General features: G+C 41.9%; 1 protein-coding gene across 4 annotated transcripts; it reads right to left on the bottom strand.

Moving 5' to 3' along the window:
• Window positions 1-4,401: 4,401 nt before the first annotated feature.
• LOC127295036 (retinoblastoma-related protein 2) lies at window positions 4,402-11,282 on the bottom strand. Of its 4 annotated transcripts, none has more exons than XM_051324939.2 (18): window positions 11,006-11,280; window positions 10,824-10,922; window positions 10,629-10,750; window positions 10,429-10,525; window positions 10,275-10,321; window positions 9,881-10,064; window positions 9,655-9,721; window positions 9,360-9,539; window positions 9,065-9,255; window positions 8,113-8,980; window positions 7,282-7,432; window positions 7,102-7,174; window positions 6,843-7,016; window positions 6,656-6,769; window positions 6,412-6,538; window positions 6,219-6,331; window positions 4,910-5,025; window positions 4,402-4,831 (listed from the first exon to the last, which is right to left on the bottom strand). In XM_051324939.2, exons 1-18 carry the CDS (start codon window positions 11,054-11,056, stop codon window positions 4,672-4,674), a joined length of 2,934 nt encoding a protein of 977 aa, XP_051180899.1. In that variant the 5' UTR covers window positions 11,057-11,280; the 3' UTR covers window positions 4,402-4,671. The 4 variants fall into 4 exon arrangements, with proteins under 4 accessions (XP_051180899.1, XP_051180900.1, XP_051180902.1 ...); XM_051324941.2 differs by having other exon boundaries at window positions 4,691-4,831; window positions 6,494-6,538; window positions 11,006-11,282; XM_051324940.2 differs by lacking the exon at window positions 6,843-7,016.
• Between the last annotated feature and the right edge of the window lie 3,908 nt (window positions 11,283-15,190).

Here is a 15,190-nt window from a genome sequence, read left to right as displayed (position 1 = left end):
CATAGAGATGTTATATTCTGTTCTGGCTCATGCTACTACTGCTCGATGTGCTTGCGTGGGGGACTGGGCTGCTCGACTGCTCTGCTCGGTGCTACTAGATATGTTTTGCTGCCGCGGCCGATCTTATGTTTTGCTGCTGAACTTGGTTCTGCTGGTAGCTATTAATTGGATTGATGTGTAGTTGATACTAATTGAATTTTATTGCTACTACTTGCTAATTGCTAACTTAACGTTTGTGTTTTTGTTGATTATTTGCAGATGGAAGGAGGCCAAGGTTACCTCCACTTACTGAAATTGGAAAGCTGCTTTGTAGATAATGCTAACTGTCATCGCACAAGTGGTCTATAACCATTCTGGATGCTCACAATCTTTGTGTGTCCTTGAAGATTTGCAGCCTGAACAAACTGTGTTACTCAATATGAGATTATGAGGTTTCGATGGAAGCATACCTACAGCAGAGATCAACAATGAATGAATTGAGCAATGGAACATGGTCGACAGTAGATGCCTTCGTCCGTCTTTCGTTTCAGGAGTGGGATATCATGCAATACAGCTTGAAGAATGCCGAGCTTATGGGCCATGTCTCAGGCCATGTCTCCAAAGAAAAAGAATTGATATGCTTCAGGCTCTAACGCTCTAGGACTAAATTTTCCTATGCTCCTTTTGTAAGCAAGTGGTTGATTTTCTTTTTTGTGCGCACCACGCCGCGGCGGTTGCTCTTTAGGGGCAACTCTTCAACTCCGGCAAATGGCTTAGAGCAGATTGATCTTCGCTGAGTCAATCCCCTACAAAAAAATTGGTTTGCGTGTGTAGCTGCCCATGAAGCTTCGCCGAAGCATTCGCATGCTGATGCGGTTCTGTATGCGGAGCAAACATATGGAGTTCAGTTTGAAAATTACTCGAGTGAAAATTTCTAGCTGGTAACTGCACAGGAAAACAATTCCCGCCAACAGCTCCTTCCCGCAAGGTTCTGGGCGTAGCTACTGTCACATGTTTGCCTGTCAGACGTGCAGCTGTCAGCTCGGACTGGAGATGACAATGTGCAGTTACATGACGAGGAGGAACATCCGCCCGCTAGAGAACATGCAAAGCCAGTGAAGAGGGAGCAGCTGCAGAGGCGGGCGGCGACCTCTGCTTCTGCTGCACCGGCCGATGATTTTCCAGAAGACAATAGGGAGAGGATAATATTTTAAAGAAGTGAATCATATTCTATCCATTATATTTTCTCTTTCAGTAATTAATGTACATGGATTAAGCGAGATGCTAATATTTACATTAAAAAGCAGCTGAATATGCATTTGAGAATCTTCCATCATTTTCCATATTATTGTAATGCACTTCCATGTGTCGCTTCATCAGTACTTGTGGATTTGACGAAGCTAAAAGGTACTCAACTACGCAGAGGGTGGAAAATGAAACACAATAGGGAAGCAATATAGTCGGAGACTTGGAGTGGTGCACAATATAAAATAGGTATTTCACGTCATACCTAGCCATGGGAAGCTCGGCCAGGCCCGACCCGGCCCGAAATTTTTGGCCTTGGTCAGACTCGGCCGAGTTTAGGCTCGAGAAATGCATCAAATAAGGAAGAGGCCCAGGTAAAGACCCGAGGCCCAATGGGTATTTCATGTGATGGGCCATGCTTGGCCAAAATTTCAGGCCCGATGGTAGGGCCGGGTAGGGCCTAGGCCTGGGTTTTTTGCGTCGGGCTTTGTTAGGCCCGACCTGAAGCCTGGCCCAGCCCGAAGAATGCCTGGGTATATTTCACGCCATGGTGTTTTGATATATGTTGAAACTTGAAATACATAAACACTAATTTTATTGTATGAAGTTTAGGTTGCAACTTGTAGTGTATACTGCTCCTCCTGATTAGAACAATTCAGAATGGCTTTTAATTTAATAATTTATCTTGATTTTTTTATCATATACAATCTGTGATCTGGAGTTCTAAAATTTGTGATCTAGAAAATTGAGCATTTAGAGGCTCTCAAACTTGTAAAACTATTTTAGAAATTGCTAGATATTTCATAATTTACGAACTACGAGGTGTGAGTGGAAAGCCCACCATTATTGCGATATCTCTAGATTTGAGAGAAAGAGAGTAGCAGCCATGATTTCTGACTGATTATGGTTTTGGGTAGCACATAACTACCACAAGAATAAAATACACGTGTTTTTAATCAGATGCAACGTATTTCTAAAATAGATACATCGTAGATGGATGTATACATGTGCTTATTGTTTTCACTTTTATACCGTCAGATGTTGCTGGGAAGTCTCTTGAACTTGTATATATGCTGATGTGACCACTATGATCAAATGCTCCGTCTCATGACTGAAGTTAGTGAATTTTGTAATTTAACCATCATTTTAATATTTTTAGCCGTGGCAACGCACGGGTATTTTACTAGTCTAAATAATATCTGAATTACTCTTTAGACAGTTCATCTGTCCTGTACAGTTTCCCCCTCTACTACAATGAATTGGCAGACCTCCTGCCTTTAACCGTTAAAGAAAAATCTGGATTGTTCTTCACGTCCTATACCCGTACTCCCACTTTCTGTAGCGAACGGATGGATACAAAAAAAAGTTTGAAATGGCATAATATGACGCCCTTTCAGAATTAAGGTTAACACATACCAATGCTTGAAGTAGGTCTAACTTGATAGCCAAAAAGATCATATCTTATTGGACTTTCTTCCATAATTCTTAGATTTAGGCCACAGTGTCGCCTCCGCATCTCAAGTCCTCCTTTTATATGTCTTCCTCTCCTTTCTCCACCTCCACAACCCGAAGCGAACACCTTCTCGGATTGGATTGAGGTTGCGATAGAACTGCATGTCTCTACAAGCATGTATCAGATGACCTCTGGTAGAGTAGATATACATGGAGTGTGTCATGAGCCATGTTTTTACGACATGCCACAACTGTGCCAAAAGGGACCAAAAAATGACGAGAAATTTTACTTTCTTTATTAGTAGGTAAACATTATAAATTATGGTGAAATTAGAAGTGCGTGTTTCCAATTGTTGCGTTGTATTTTGGTTTTCTTTTTCGGTGCAACGCACGGGCAAATTTACTAGTACTACCTAAGTCATTTCAATTATGTATGATCAGGTATGAGGAGGGAGCAAGCATCGCACGAAGAGGAGAGGAGCAGCGGGACATGGTGTTGGACGTGAAGACATTCCACGGACGCGCGAGGGAGGAGAGGGAGGCATGCGCAAGACAAGAGGAAGTCAAAATCAGTTCTGATTCGGTTTGAAGAAGTGCTGATTTTGAAACGGACGCCGTTTCTTCATACGAACTCTGAATCAAGCAAATGAGCACTTTGGAAAGATAATTTCAAGGGCTTTCCAATGAATAGGCCACCGGCACTACCGGCCAAGGAGGGGCAGCACTGCCGGCCATGCAAGGGTGGCACTGCCGGCCAGAGCACCCCGGCACTGCCGGCCGTGACACCCCGGCACTGCCGGCCTTGCCCGATTCCGACCCAGTTTTGGCCGAACATGTTTTAGGTCGGTTTCTATCGAACTATTTCGACCTCTAGTCATTCTGGACGCCTATATAAGCCTCAGGAACGCCCCTAAATTAGGCTTAGACCACGTTTAAGATAAACCCTAGTTCATAGTTGATTGCTTTGCAACTCTATTGAATTTATACACAGATCCGCATCGATTTGGTGTTTGCTACTGAAAGTTTGTGTGATCTATCGTTCCACTGGGAATTGGGAGATTGCAATTTACCGCTTCGTGATCGGCGGCTATGTGCGCAAGTGTGTGGAGTTGCGAATATATTGCAGGGTTGAGAGTTGTTGCATTGGCGACAGAAATCAATGGAGAGACTTTGTCGACATCATACAAGTTATCATCCACTTTCACCGTGTATTCTCCGCTGTGTTTATCGCGTGTTCATCACCATCCACCTTGTTTACTGAGAAGATCGGACCACCCCTTATCAGGGCGAGACATAGTTTTCATTAATTCATTGACGATTCAGCAAAGTTTCCACATGTGGAGAGGAGATTGTTTTTACCCCGGCGAAATGACAAGGTTTGGGAGGGTTTGAGCCGAGGTGTGATCCCGCCCGGGTATAACCGAACAGACAAAGTCGGGTAGAACGGGATAAATTACCGTCCGCGTTGACCACAGGGATTGGCGGGGTTTCAGGAGCGACCCCGGCCAGGATGGGACTAACCAAACGAAGCCTAAATCTGACGAAGGAAGCGACGAATGGCAAGTACAAACGTGCATGGAGCAATTAAACTGACAATAGAGCCAGTGAGACCCAGTTTCCATTCAATATATGCAAAGGCAGAAATCAAATGCCTATACTATCAGGGAAAAGCAAAAAAAAAAAAAAAAAAAAAAAAAAAAAAAAAAAAAATTCTCACATGCAGGATTTTGTACAGAAGATCAACAGATTATTATACAATGAAAAATAAGGACGGTTAGCATTTTACACAACTTACACCCTAATTGTATTTATCAGCAGAGATATAAAATGATACACCGGAATGCTACTTCTAAGTAATCAGCAACTTTTATACTGCTACTACCCCCTAACACATACATGTACAGTTGAAGCAGTCCACTTCACCCACTTATTAAGAACAGAAAGCCTTCTGTGGGATTGTGAGCTATGTACAGAGGGAGATGCCCATTTATTTACTCAAGACTCTGGTCCTGGTTTGCCCTTCTTTGGTAAGGGGCTAAATGCAGCTGCATGATCAGGAGAAGCTGGGCCACCGTTTGGTTGGCCCAGAGTACCAGCTACCACTGAGTCACTAACCACATCAAAGTTTATTCGAGTGTTGATTCTCCTGCTGGTGCTGCAGGTTCAAAATGAAATGAGTGATGGCAGTGTGTTGTGAGCACAAGTTCGTGTTGCGAGAAAAATGTTGACATACTAATTTAGACGGTTATTTATAGCAGCCAGATCTGTAGATGGGCTTTGATAAGCATGGGTGCTTTCGCCGATGCATGCATAGAAACTCCTCGAACTTGGTGAAAGTAACGCATCCTTCTGTAAAGTGAAATAGATAAGCATGATTGCAAAGGGTTAATTCATGAAGATACTTTTATAGTATCCTAGACCATGTAAGGTGCAAACTAAAAGGTTAAATACAACATAACATATATTTAACTGCACTCGCACAATCAATGTTTTAAAATAAACAAGTTGCTAGTGAACTTGCAGGGTATACAATAAATCGAACTGACTGTTACCGCAAATATGTGGGTTCTAATGTTAAAGCGGACCATGTGTCCATATCAGTCTTAGTAGTACCGCGATGGTTCAGGTTTTTTGTCACTGGCATATTCAACCTTGTGATTTTTTTGCTGGCACCCGCTGACTACCCGTAAGTCAACGGTAAGTCTGCTTTGCCTGGATATAATATTAAAGACTTAAAGTAATCATATTGCTCCTGCGAAATAGCCAAGCTTGTTGTGCTCACAATTATACCGGTCATATGCTAGTGCTGGCCATCTCTATCCAGAAATTGGAACACTAGGAAAATCGCATCTAATAACAAAATAAAAAATCTTCATTTATATTGCAGTTCTCAGTTCTATATGTTTCACTACATAATAGCAGTACCACAGGGTGGAGTTTCAGGCATAATTCACAAGATACAGGTATGCCAAATGCACCGAAGTTACATAACTTGCTAAGATGAATTTTCAACCTCGAACAGCCATTAGCTCTTTGTTCTTTAATAACATTTAAATTCATGTTTTTAAAGTGGTATCATGAACACTTCAACTATTGCAACTTTTTTTCCTATATCAGCTCACTATTATCTTTTCTGTGCCAGTAAAGAAAATCTAGTCAAGGGTATGAACTTTTACTTGATAAGTTTTCAGTGGTTCCGACACTCTTATTGTTTGAATCATGGACAATTTTCCTCTTCATGGAAAAAATAGGACCTATTAGCCTGAGCATACTTAGAATAAAGTGAAATGTGGCGGCACAAGAAACAATTGCATTATAAAACCCCTCTGAACAATACAAAAGATATTATGTTGACTTCTATGGAGAATTTAAAACGTAAACACACTATATGAAAGTTTTATGCGTAAACCTATCGAATTAAAGGCATACTGACAGCCGGCAGGATACATAGATCAGCCTAAGAGTAAAGATATACTGGATGAAGTAGAAATGGAGAAAGCAAAGCAATTGAATATGGAAATGAGCAGACACAAAAATCACACCTTCGTCTGCCGCAGAGGAGAAACATAAACATTATGGGAAGATGAGACTTTCTTTGGGGACATATCTGGTAGATTCGAGAAGGGAGATGGCTTTGGTGATCCAGGAATTTGGCCTACGATGAAGGTAATTAGTAATCATAATCGTGAATTACAAGTGAATAGACTTAATAATACTGAAGAGTCGAGCAAATACTATTAGGACTCTTCTTATCGTCTGGACAAGCAACAGAAGGGATTAGTGCCACAAGGAAAGGCTTGACTGCTGGAACAAACACCTCATTATAAAACACAATGATATCAACATGGCGTGATCCAAGTGCCTGCCAGAAAGAAGAAATTGTCAGAAGAGAAGAACAACAAGGAAGAAATCAGAACTTCAGGAAAGAATTGTCTGAAGAAAAGAAAATTTAAGTGAAATCTCATGTTCAGGTACATACTCCATTGCGATTTGTACTCCCAACAAAGACTCTTCTAAAAACTTCTGGTTTACATTGCTGTTCCCTTTTGTAATTACTAACAATTTCCTTGAACGTCAGCGTCAACTGAGAAACCTGTCAGAAAAGCTAGTCAGCTCAGAAACACGAAAGAAACAATAGGGAGCTCATTAGCTAGGACAAGTGGGACCTTTGCAACACCATAGAGGGAACAAAGAATAATTTGGTCGATATGTCTATTAAAAAATAAAGATGTCTGTTGATCAAGAATCTGCTTGAAGATATTATAGACACGCTCTGTCTGTTCTACATGTCGAAGCCTTTCACACAAGTTTCTTATTCTAATAGCAGCCAGCTTCAAGATCTATAAAAGTTGCAGCCAGAATTAGAAAATCGAACAACAAAACCAAATGGCAGAAAATGAAGGTTAGTTACAAGGAGACCCGCACTTTGGAGAAGAAGATGTTAACCCCTAATTCAGCACATTTTGCATTCCCACCAACAGGGTTGTTAACAGTGGGGCTGCACAAGAAACAAGTGACAAATATAACCTTCATGAAAATTGTGAATGCGGCTAACAGAAAATTAGTATTCTTGAAAACTAGTAAAAACTGAGATGTGAGACAAACCTTGCAAATGTCGACTGGAGAGGATGCCATTTCGCTTTCAGCATCTGGTTTTGCTTTGGTGGTGGTGTCTGCAAATTTTGGTTTACGGATGTGTTCCTGGATTCATTGCATAATCTCTTTGGTGACTTTGCATCGCCATTGTCATCTACATCTATATTTGATAAATGAATATCAAAAGAGTGCCAGAAGCAATTAAAAAAAAACTTAAAACATTGGCTGTGTAAGATTTCATAACTGCTTGTTTCAAATAAATCACAATTAAGTTCCTATGGTTAATGAACTTTGGAGATATCTTCAATCATGAACACCTGAATGCCCCATATCGGCATAGCATTAATCGTGGATAAAAAAGGAAAATAGGGACCCCAGGCTAGTCTGTGAAAAATTGGTCCATGATATGTAAGTGGTTAAAAAGATGAATATGTTCACACACCAGCAGTAGTATGCTAGAATGTACAGTACAGTTATGCATGACTAAGTTTATTGCAATCTCAGGTTCCACTGATGCATAGTATTTTCTTTCATATTATATACAGGCTGGTCTTTAGATTCTCGGGTCTAAAGTTTGTCAGCACAACTTGCCCATAGTAGACTTGTGTGTATTATTGTGCTAAAATATACCTTGCAGAAAACATTGTGCAACCAAATTGGCACCTAATCTAAACTAAAGTAAGAGACACAAGCTCGGTGCGATCAAATTGGTGATAAAGTACTATGCAACAGAACTGATAAGATGAACAACCTTGAAAAAACTGGACCACTTGTTTTGAAGATTGGAAACAGTTGATCTCAAAAAACTTCAAATGAAGGCAAGGCTGAGCAGCAATGTACCTGGACCAGCAGCACGCTTTTTAGATGGTGTAGTTGGCAAGTCTACAGGATGAATATTCTGATGTGTTACTAAGTCATCAAGAGATGGCATTGGTTCAGCCAAAAGACCAAGGCGGTTTATTTCCATAGCAAGCGATGGCCTGGCAACAACGAGTGAATTATACAATGACGAACCTTTCTCCCATACCATGCTTTCCAAAAGCTGTTCTTCTAATGAATTTAAGTGTCTTTTCAATTCTCTTGGAAGGCTTTCTTCATGTCTTACAAAGTTCTCGATTATCTTGCCCAAATCAAATGCAGTTAGACCAGTACTCTCCAAGACAGCAGGGAACATCATGATGACTGTCTTATGTGTTGCCAAGACCAGTTCAGCTGAACATGCAATCAAGCATCGGTGAAAACGCTCATTTGACAACAATGGAGTCAGATTATTTACATTAGTATTGAGTGATTCTGATGTGCAGATTGCTTCCAACACTCTATAGTACAACTTGGAGGCCTCCAGTTTTCTTGCTTCAGCCCATGCAATATCAAAGGCATTTGTACAATTGAGGCCTATGGAACCACCCCAATCGCCAGAAGACTTAGTTGGAAAAATCGCTTCCAAAACTATGCTGACCCTTTTTGTTATATCACTTGTTAAATCTGTATCACAAGACAAAAGAAACTGCTCAAGCTTAGACGAAGGCTTCTCTGGTAATGAAGATATCACCTCACGAAACCACTTAGCAGTTGTCATGGCAGAAGTCACCGGTGTCATCTGCATTATCTTAACTGAACCACCATTGATAGGTGATGCAGGGGAACTAGGGACAGTCAACATGTTCTTTATTGTCTTTGTAGGTGACGCTAATGTTTCAAAGACACGCTGCAAAATGAGAGATGAATCAGAATCATGCGGAAAAGGAATTCCGTCTAGACTGCTGAAATAATTGTGAATTATTTAGGATACCTTTGGATAGCTTGTATTAATGGGACCTCCGGAAGCGTTTTTAGCACTGACTATATTGTCATTATTGAACAAAAACATTTTCAAATCAAGCTCCCCTTCCCAGCTAGTGGTAGTACTTAGTTTCTCCAATTTTGCCAAATTTGACTGAAAACACTCCTTATCAAGGAGATCTTTGAAATACATCAGTCCATCTGCCACCATAACAGTAAAACAACACATCAGCTAAATGTTTCATAGCCGAATAAAAAGACCTCAACAAGCATGCAGGTGAGGGAAAAATTATTGAGGGTCATGCCTGTATCAATTTTATCCAAAGTTTCAGTTTTGCACTCTGAAGCCCATACTGCTTTCTTGCTGAAAAACTCCTCTATAGCCTTGTGGGACTTTCCCATCATCTCTTTCAAGCGATCTTCAGAGGTATGATAGTTATGGCATAATGAAGCGAGGAGATCCACACCCCTCACTGTTTGCTTTACTGGATTAGAAATTCAAACCAGCAAAAGGAAATAGTTACTATGAGCCGCGATGCTGACAAAAAAGTAGGAAATGTGCTTTGAAGAAACAATTGGCATACAGGTGAGAATTATTACTTAAGTGAGAAGAACCTTCAATTGTGAAGCTCCTAAATCTAGCAGGCATGTGTATTAAAAGTATGGCCTGTCATAGATTAAAACAAGTTCAACAAATTAAGACCAAGAAAGGATAAGAGTGAGTGGTGCCTATATGGAAAACTGGCCAAACTTGAACATAAGTGTCATCTCGCATTATTACAAAGGCTCAAAAATCTATAACAAAACATAAGAGAAGAAAACTGACCAATATGGCAACTAATCCATGGATGCAGGATACCAGGTCCTTAAACAATTCTGATGATTTTGAACGGAGGGCTAAGAAAAGTTGCCACCCAAAATAGAAATATTCAGGATTATTTGTAGTTGATCCAGGCTCCTTACTAGTACTAGCACTTGAGAATAGCTCAGTAAATGCAGTACGATAGAACCTATGAGATATTGTGAGAACAAGTGTTAAATTATAATTACAAGGCAGAGAACATAAGAAAAACTCAAGATAGTCAACTATATATCAGTTTTTACTTGTAACACATTTTTAACGAAATTATGAACTTCACATCCCACAAAAAGATAAGAAAATCCACCGGCTATACTATCATCAAACTGAAAGTAATCTTAAGGCACATAGATGTTTTCACCTGCTTGCATCTGCCAACAGATTTACCAAACTCTGCAACTGTTTCAGCTGGAATCAAAAGTTATAACACCAATAGAGAGTTAACTAACTTAGCACCACCTGAAAACCTCATCTGGATCTGTTGAAAACAAAACAGGGACTGACCATCAACCAACCTCTAGCTGATCTTCCCAATCAGATCCATACCGGCTCCGTAAAATTTGATCAATCTTGGAACGAAACTGCTGTGATTCCTTGAAAAAGTCATCGTAACTGCAAACAAAACCAAGGGGAACCGCAACCAACTCAAACAAACACTAAGATTTAATTAACAACAATTACAATCATCATCATATAATTATAAAGCATCACCCACTTGAGGTTACAACCCTCCAAGATCTTCCACAGCCTAACCCTGGAGCTCTCCTCCTTCATCCCCTTCAGCCTAGCTGCGCAGTACAACACAAAAGCGAAGCACAGGCTCTCCACATCCTGGGGCTGCAAGGATCCAAACTTAGCACCAAATCCTACAAGAATCGAACACTTGAGCACAAAAGACAGCACTCCTTACCGATTTGCTCCCAAACGAAGACGGTGTGAGAAGAGCGCCCTTCCCCTCCTCCAGCAACGCCGCGGCCTCGCTGGCGACGCCCTTGTCCACTCCCAGTTCCTGCATCAAACCACCAACCGTCAGACAGCGAATTCCCACCGGAAAGCCGAAATGATTTCAGCAGTGGCGCAGGAAGATCTGACCTGGCAGAGATCCGCGAGGCGCGTGTCCAAGGCAAGAGGCGGCACCGCCATGTGCACTCACACCCGAGTTTTCAGAGGCATCACACGCCGTAGGTTACGAGGCAGACGGGGAATTGACCGGATTATGGAGCTAGGGTTCGATCGGGATTCGGGATCTTCAGGGGGTAGGGGGGTTGGTTGGATTGCGAACTTGTTTCTTCGCAGGGGTTTGCGGAGAAACCCTCGTGGTCCTCTCTTCCCGCTTATGCCATATGCCCTGTGGTTTGCTGGAAATTGCGATACTGTCTGGTTTATGAGGGGCTGGACTGGAAATGTGAACGGTAATGTTTCCGTTAGTACTCAAGTACTGACGTGGTTTCGTGTTTGGGGCTAACAAGCGCGCGCGAGTAATTTTAAGAACTAGACTAAACTAGCACAAAAGCCCGCCACGGATTAATTTTATGATTCAACAATTTTAGGTAATTTTGTGCCGTCTGTATTTTTCACAACAACTAGTGCCTTCACTATCGCAAGTTACATCCTTATCTTCCACCGTCGCTATCGATAGATGGCGGATTGATATTTCTTAAGTAAGTAAGTTTGTGGTTGTGTTGCTCCAGTTTGGTTTTTATTAATTGATTAATATTAGTTAGGTAAAAATAATTTTATTATTGTATTTGAGTTTATATTTTGATGCGGTAACGGAGACGTACAAATAATTAGCTTATTTTTCATTGACTCGTGTTATCTTAAGATAGCTTTTTTGGCGGTTCTCGTCCGCGCATAGGAGCTTTTTTTCGCTCGGCACATAGTAATCCTCCGCGCTATCGCTAGCACGATAGGTACACGTTAACGCCGCGCCCCACTATAAATGGGGGCAGCCTATATGACTGGCACAAATAAACTGTTCAGAATGGTACACCCCACGTCAGATATAAAATAAATGTATTTGCTAGGCAATTATTTTTAAACCATAGTAGTTTTTAACTTTTGGAATACCATTTCAGATTTACCGATTTACCGCAAAGGAGGTGTGAAACATGAAAAAGTAGTTTTCCTTATATGCGTCTTTGACTTTGCATCCCGATCCCCGCTCCCCACCACCAGGATAGGATGAGACGGCCGGAGCTGGAGGCCGGCGCCCGCTCAAGGCCGTGAACTGCATCAACCTCGCCGACGCGCCGCATCCCCCGCCGGTGAATGCCGTGAGTAGAGTCTCGCCGACGCGCCTTCCCTGTGCCTAGAGATCTCCCTTCCGTCCTCACCACCTCCCGGCGTCGTGAGCCATTCCGAAGCCCCCGTACCTCGGTGATCAGCCAGGGTCAATTTCGAGTAATGCTTTTTCCCACGTTTTCTCAGCATCCGAGGCTTTGTTTTCCTTTCCATCTTTCGTGCCATACTTTGTCCCCTTTATCTGCAAATTGCGGCCACCCAGCACTTCTTTAATCGGATCTCTCTTTTTTTTTGAAGCATTCTATGATCAGATCTTAGTAACGAGGCTTGTTGTTTCCAGCAAATTTGATGTATATAAACCAGCCGAGCTCGTTATAACAAAACGATGTGGGACTATTTTTAGCGCAAAATATCCAGGCATCCGTTAGGTGGGATGGAGCTTGACGAGTGGCTTTTGGTTTCGGTCCATACCAGACTTACGAACTCAGCTAGCTGGCCCATGCCTGATCGAGACACCAGATCCTTGCGCGACAGAAAATAGCCGAACCGTTTTCATCTAACCGGTGGCACTCACCGTAATTTCTATCACAAAGTAGGGGCAAATTCAAAACGGACGAAAAAATAAGGGAGAAACCTTACTTCCTTTATTAGTAGGTATAGATGATACCCCGCGCGTTGCAGTGGGACATCAGAGATAGAGGCTACCAATAACAATTGCACTGTATGAACTTTATAAAGAAAATGGTCAATATGGAGAGAAAAATGATATACAGAGAATTAAAGAGGTCAGTTGTGCTAACATAAACAATACATTTTACACGAAATGGTAGCCTGCGCTCAGATGGGGTGATCCATAGCTAATAAGACTAATCCATTGCAGACTAATGACTCGTCTGTATCTCTACTACTTATAAAGGCACGAAGTGCCGTAGGAAAATTACATCTGCTCCGTACATCCACTCACATCGTACGGACACGATCTCTCCAATCTCCCCGTCCCCTTCCTTCCGGTCAGACGCGCCATCACTGCAATCCAGTCGAAACTGACTCCACCAATCTCTCTCTCCTCGCATCCGTCTAAGCGTTTTGGCTTTTGACTCTTCACCCTCCGTGATCCACGCCGCCGCCCTCCTCTGCACCCCACCATCATCGTGCCGTACATGCGCCTCCACGCCCGCACACGTGAAGGCAGGCTCACCGCGCCGTACCTGCGCTTCACGCCCGCTCGGGGAGCCTGCCTTCACGCGTGCACTCCAGCGCCACTGTTTCGCCACACAGACGATGCAAAATCTGCCACGGGCGCCCTGCGGAGGCCGGACATCTTGCTGGAATAGGTCGAAGCAATCAAGCAATGCGATTATTTTGTTCAGATATGATACAGTAGTTATTTTGCTCATTTTGTTTTGACACACATGAGCAGTCATCGCATTGCTTTCTTACTGTCATTCCATTACGAGTTTGTTAATCATGTGTGCAGATTTTTGCTTACTCCGCAGTTATACAATTACTTCGATGCCCCTGGCGCCTAGGAGTCTGCAGGTTGCGACAGTGTGTTATGGTTGTAGATATGTTTTACTTTTGGATATTGGATCTTGAGCATTACTGCATAATTTCTGTAGATTTTAAGTGTGAATTATGAATTTTAGTACAGCCAACAAGGAATTTGACACTATATTTAAAATTTTGTATAGAAATTATGGTGTTCAATTTCCTCAGAGTTAGTTTTTACCATCTGTGATAGGGCAAAGGTGTCCGATCTTTCGATGAGATGGGGATAAATCGATTTGTTGGTGGAGTTCGTGCTTGACGATCCGACTACACGTGCAAAGCTCGTGCGCCAATGCAATCGCTAGGACAATCTCCGGGAGTTACTGACCTTGCGGGAGCACGATCAGCCTGACCAGCAAGGGTCTTAATTCCTACCTGAAATCGAGAACAAGTAAGAACTAAAGATGCAATCAGAATATTGCGAATAGAGATGAAAGCTTGATTGATAATGGTGGGATTCTGAATAGTCGGTCTTGTTCTGGGCGTTGGCCTCAAAAGAAGTACACGAAGTTGCAGCAATTGGCTAACTTTTAACCTAATCAAAATCCAAGTTCTAATGACGGCTACAGAGGGATATATATGGGAGAAGTGAAGGTATTTTCGTCCAACCAGCTAGGGTTGGCCAAAAACACCCCTAAATGGGCCTTCCTCCACTTATATAGCCTCTTAAAATCCCCTAAAATACCTAATCCGAAAATACATGGGCCTGGCCCATTAAATAAGGTGACGCAGCACCAAAACTAACTCTTTGGACGAATTTTATGATGGAGTAACTTGTATAATTCATCCAAGCATCATTGCTTCACTATGGTGGCTTCAATGTTCTGAAATCCTCGCTTGCAACGCCATCCTGAATCCTTGCAGGTCTGCTGTCATCTCCATGCACGTTCCTAATCCGATGCTTGGCGTCCATGCTAGATCCATTCCTAAATAATATAAATACATTTGATTTAGGCAGCATCATATTCTCATATATATTAGGAAGGATTCCTAGTAACGAATGTACCTGAGATGTGGTTGTAGGAGTATTGGTTGTATCTATCATAGAGATGTCCTCATCATCCTCCCCTACTTGAATTGAAGTCGTCCTCGACGTAGTATTATCTTTTTCACCAAGATATGCCTTCAAATCAGAGGTTGGGATGTCCTCATCATCCTCCCTTTCTTGAAAGGAAAGCCGTCATCGGCGATGTTTATTCTGTAAACATGCTAACAAAAGAGACAAGGTATATGCATGGTATATGTATATGTCATCCGTTTTAACAGCTCTCTCATGTTGCCCATTGAAGTTTGTACATATACCAGTATTGTAGTAGCTTAGAAGATCATTAGACCCTATTACACATGTATCACAACTCAGTTTGCAAATATAAGTGAAGCATATATTGACTCCTTTCAAATTATAATGCTCATCATTAAACCATCCCAAAGTTGTTAAACCAAAATGTAAGGTCTCAAATTTACTAGCCACGTCATGTTGAATTA

The sequence above is a fragment of the Lolium perenne genome, chromosome 4 (genome assembly GCF_019359855.2).
Source record: "Lolium perenne isolate Kyuss_39 chromosome 4, Kyuss_2.0, whole genome shotgun sequence".
In the NCBI taxonomy this organism is placed as follows: Eukaryota; Viridiplantae; Streptophyta; class Magnoliopsida; order Poales; family Poaceae; genus Lolium; species Lolium perenne.
Note: the sequence above shows the minus strand (reverse complement) of the source record. Positions and strands in the feature narration are given on the sequence as shown.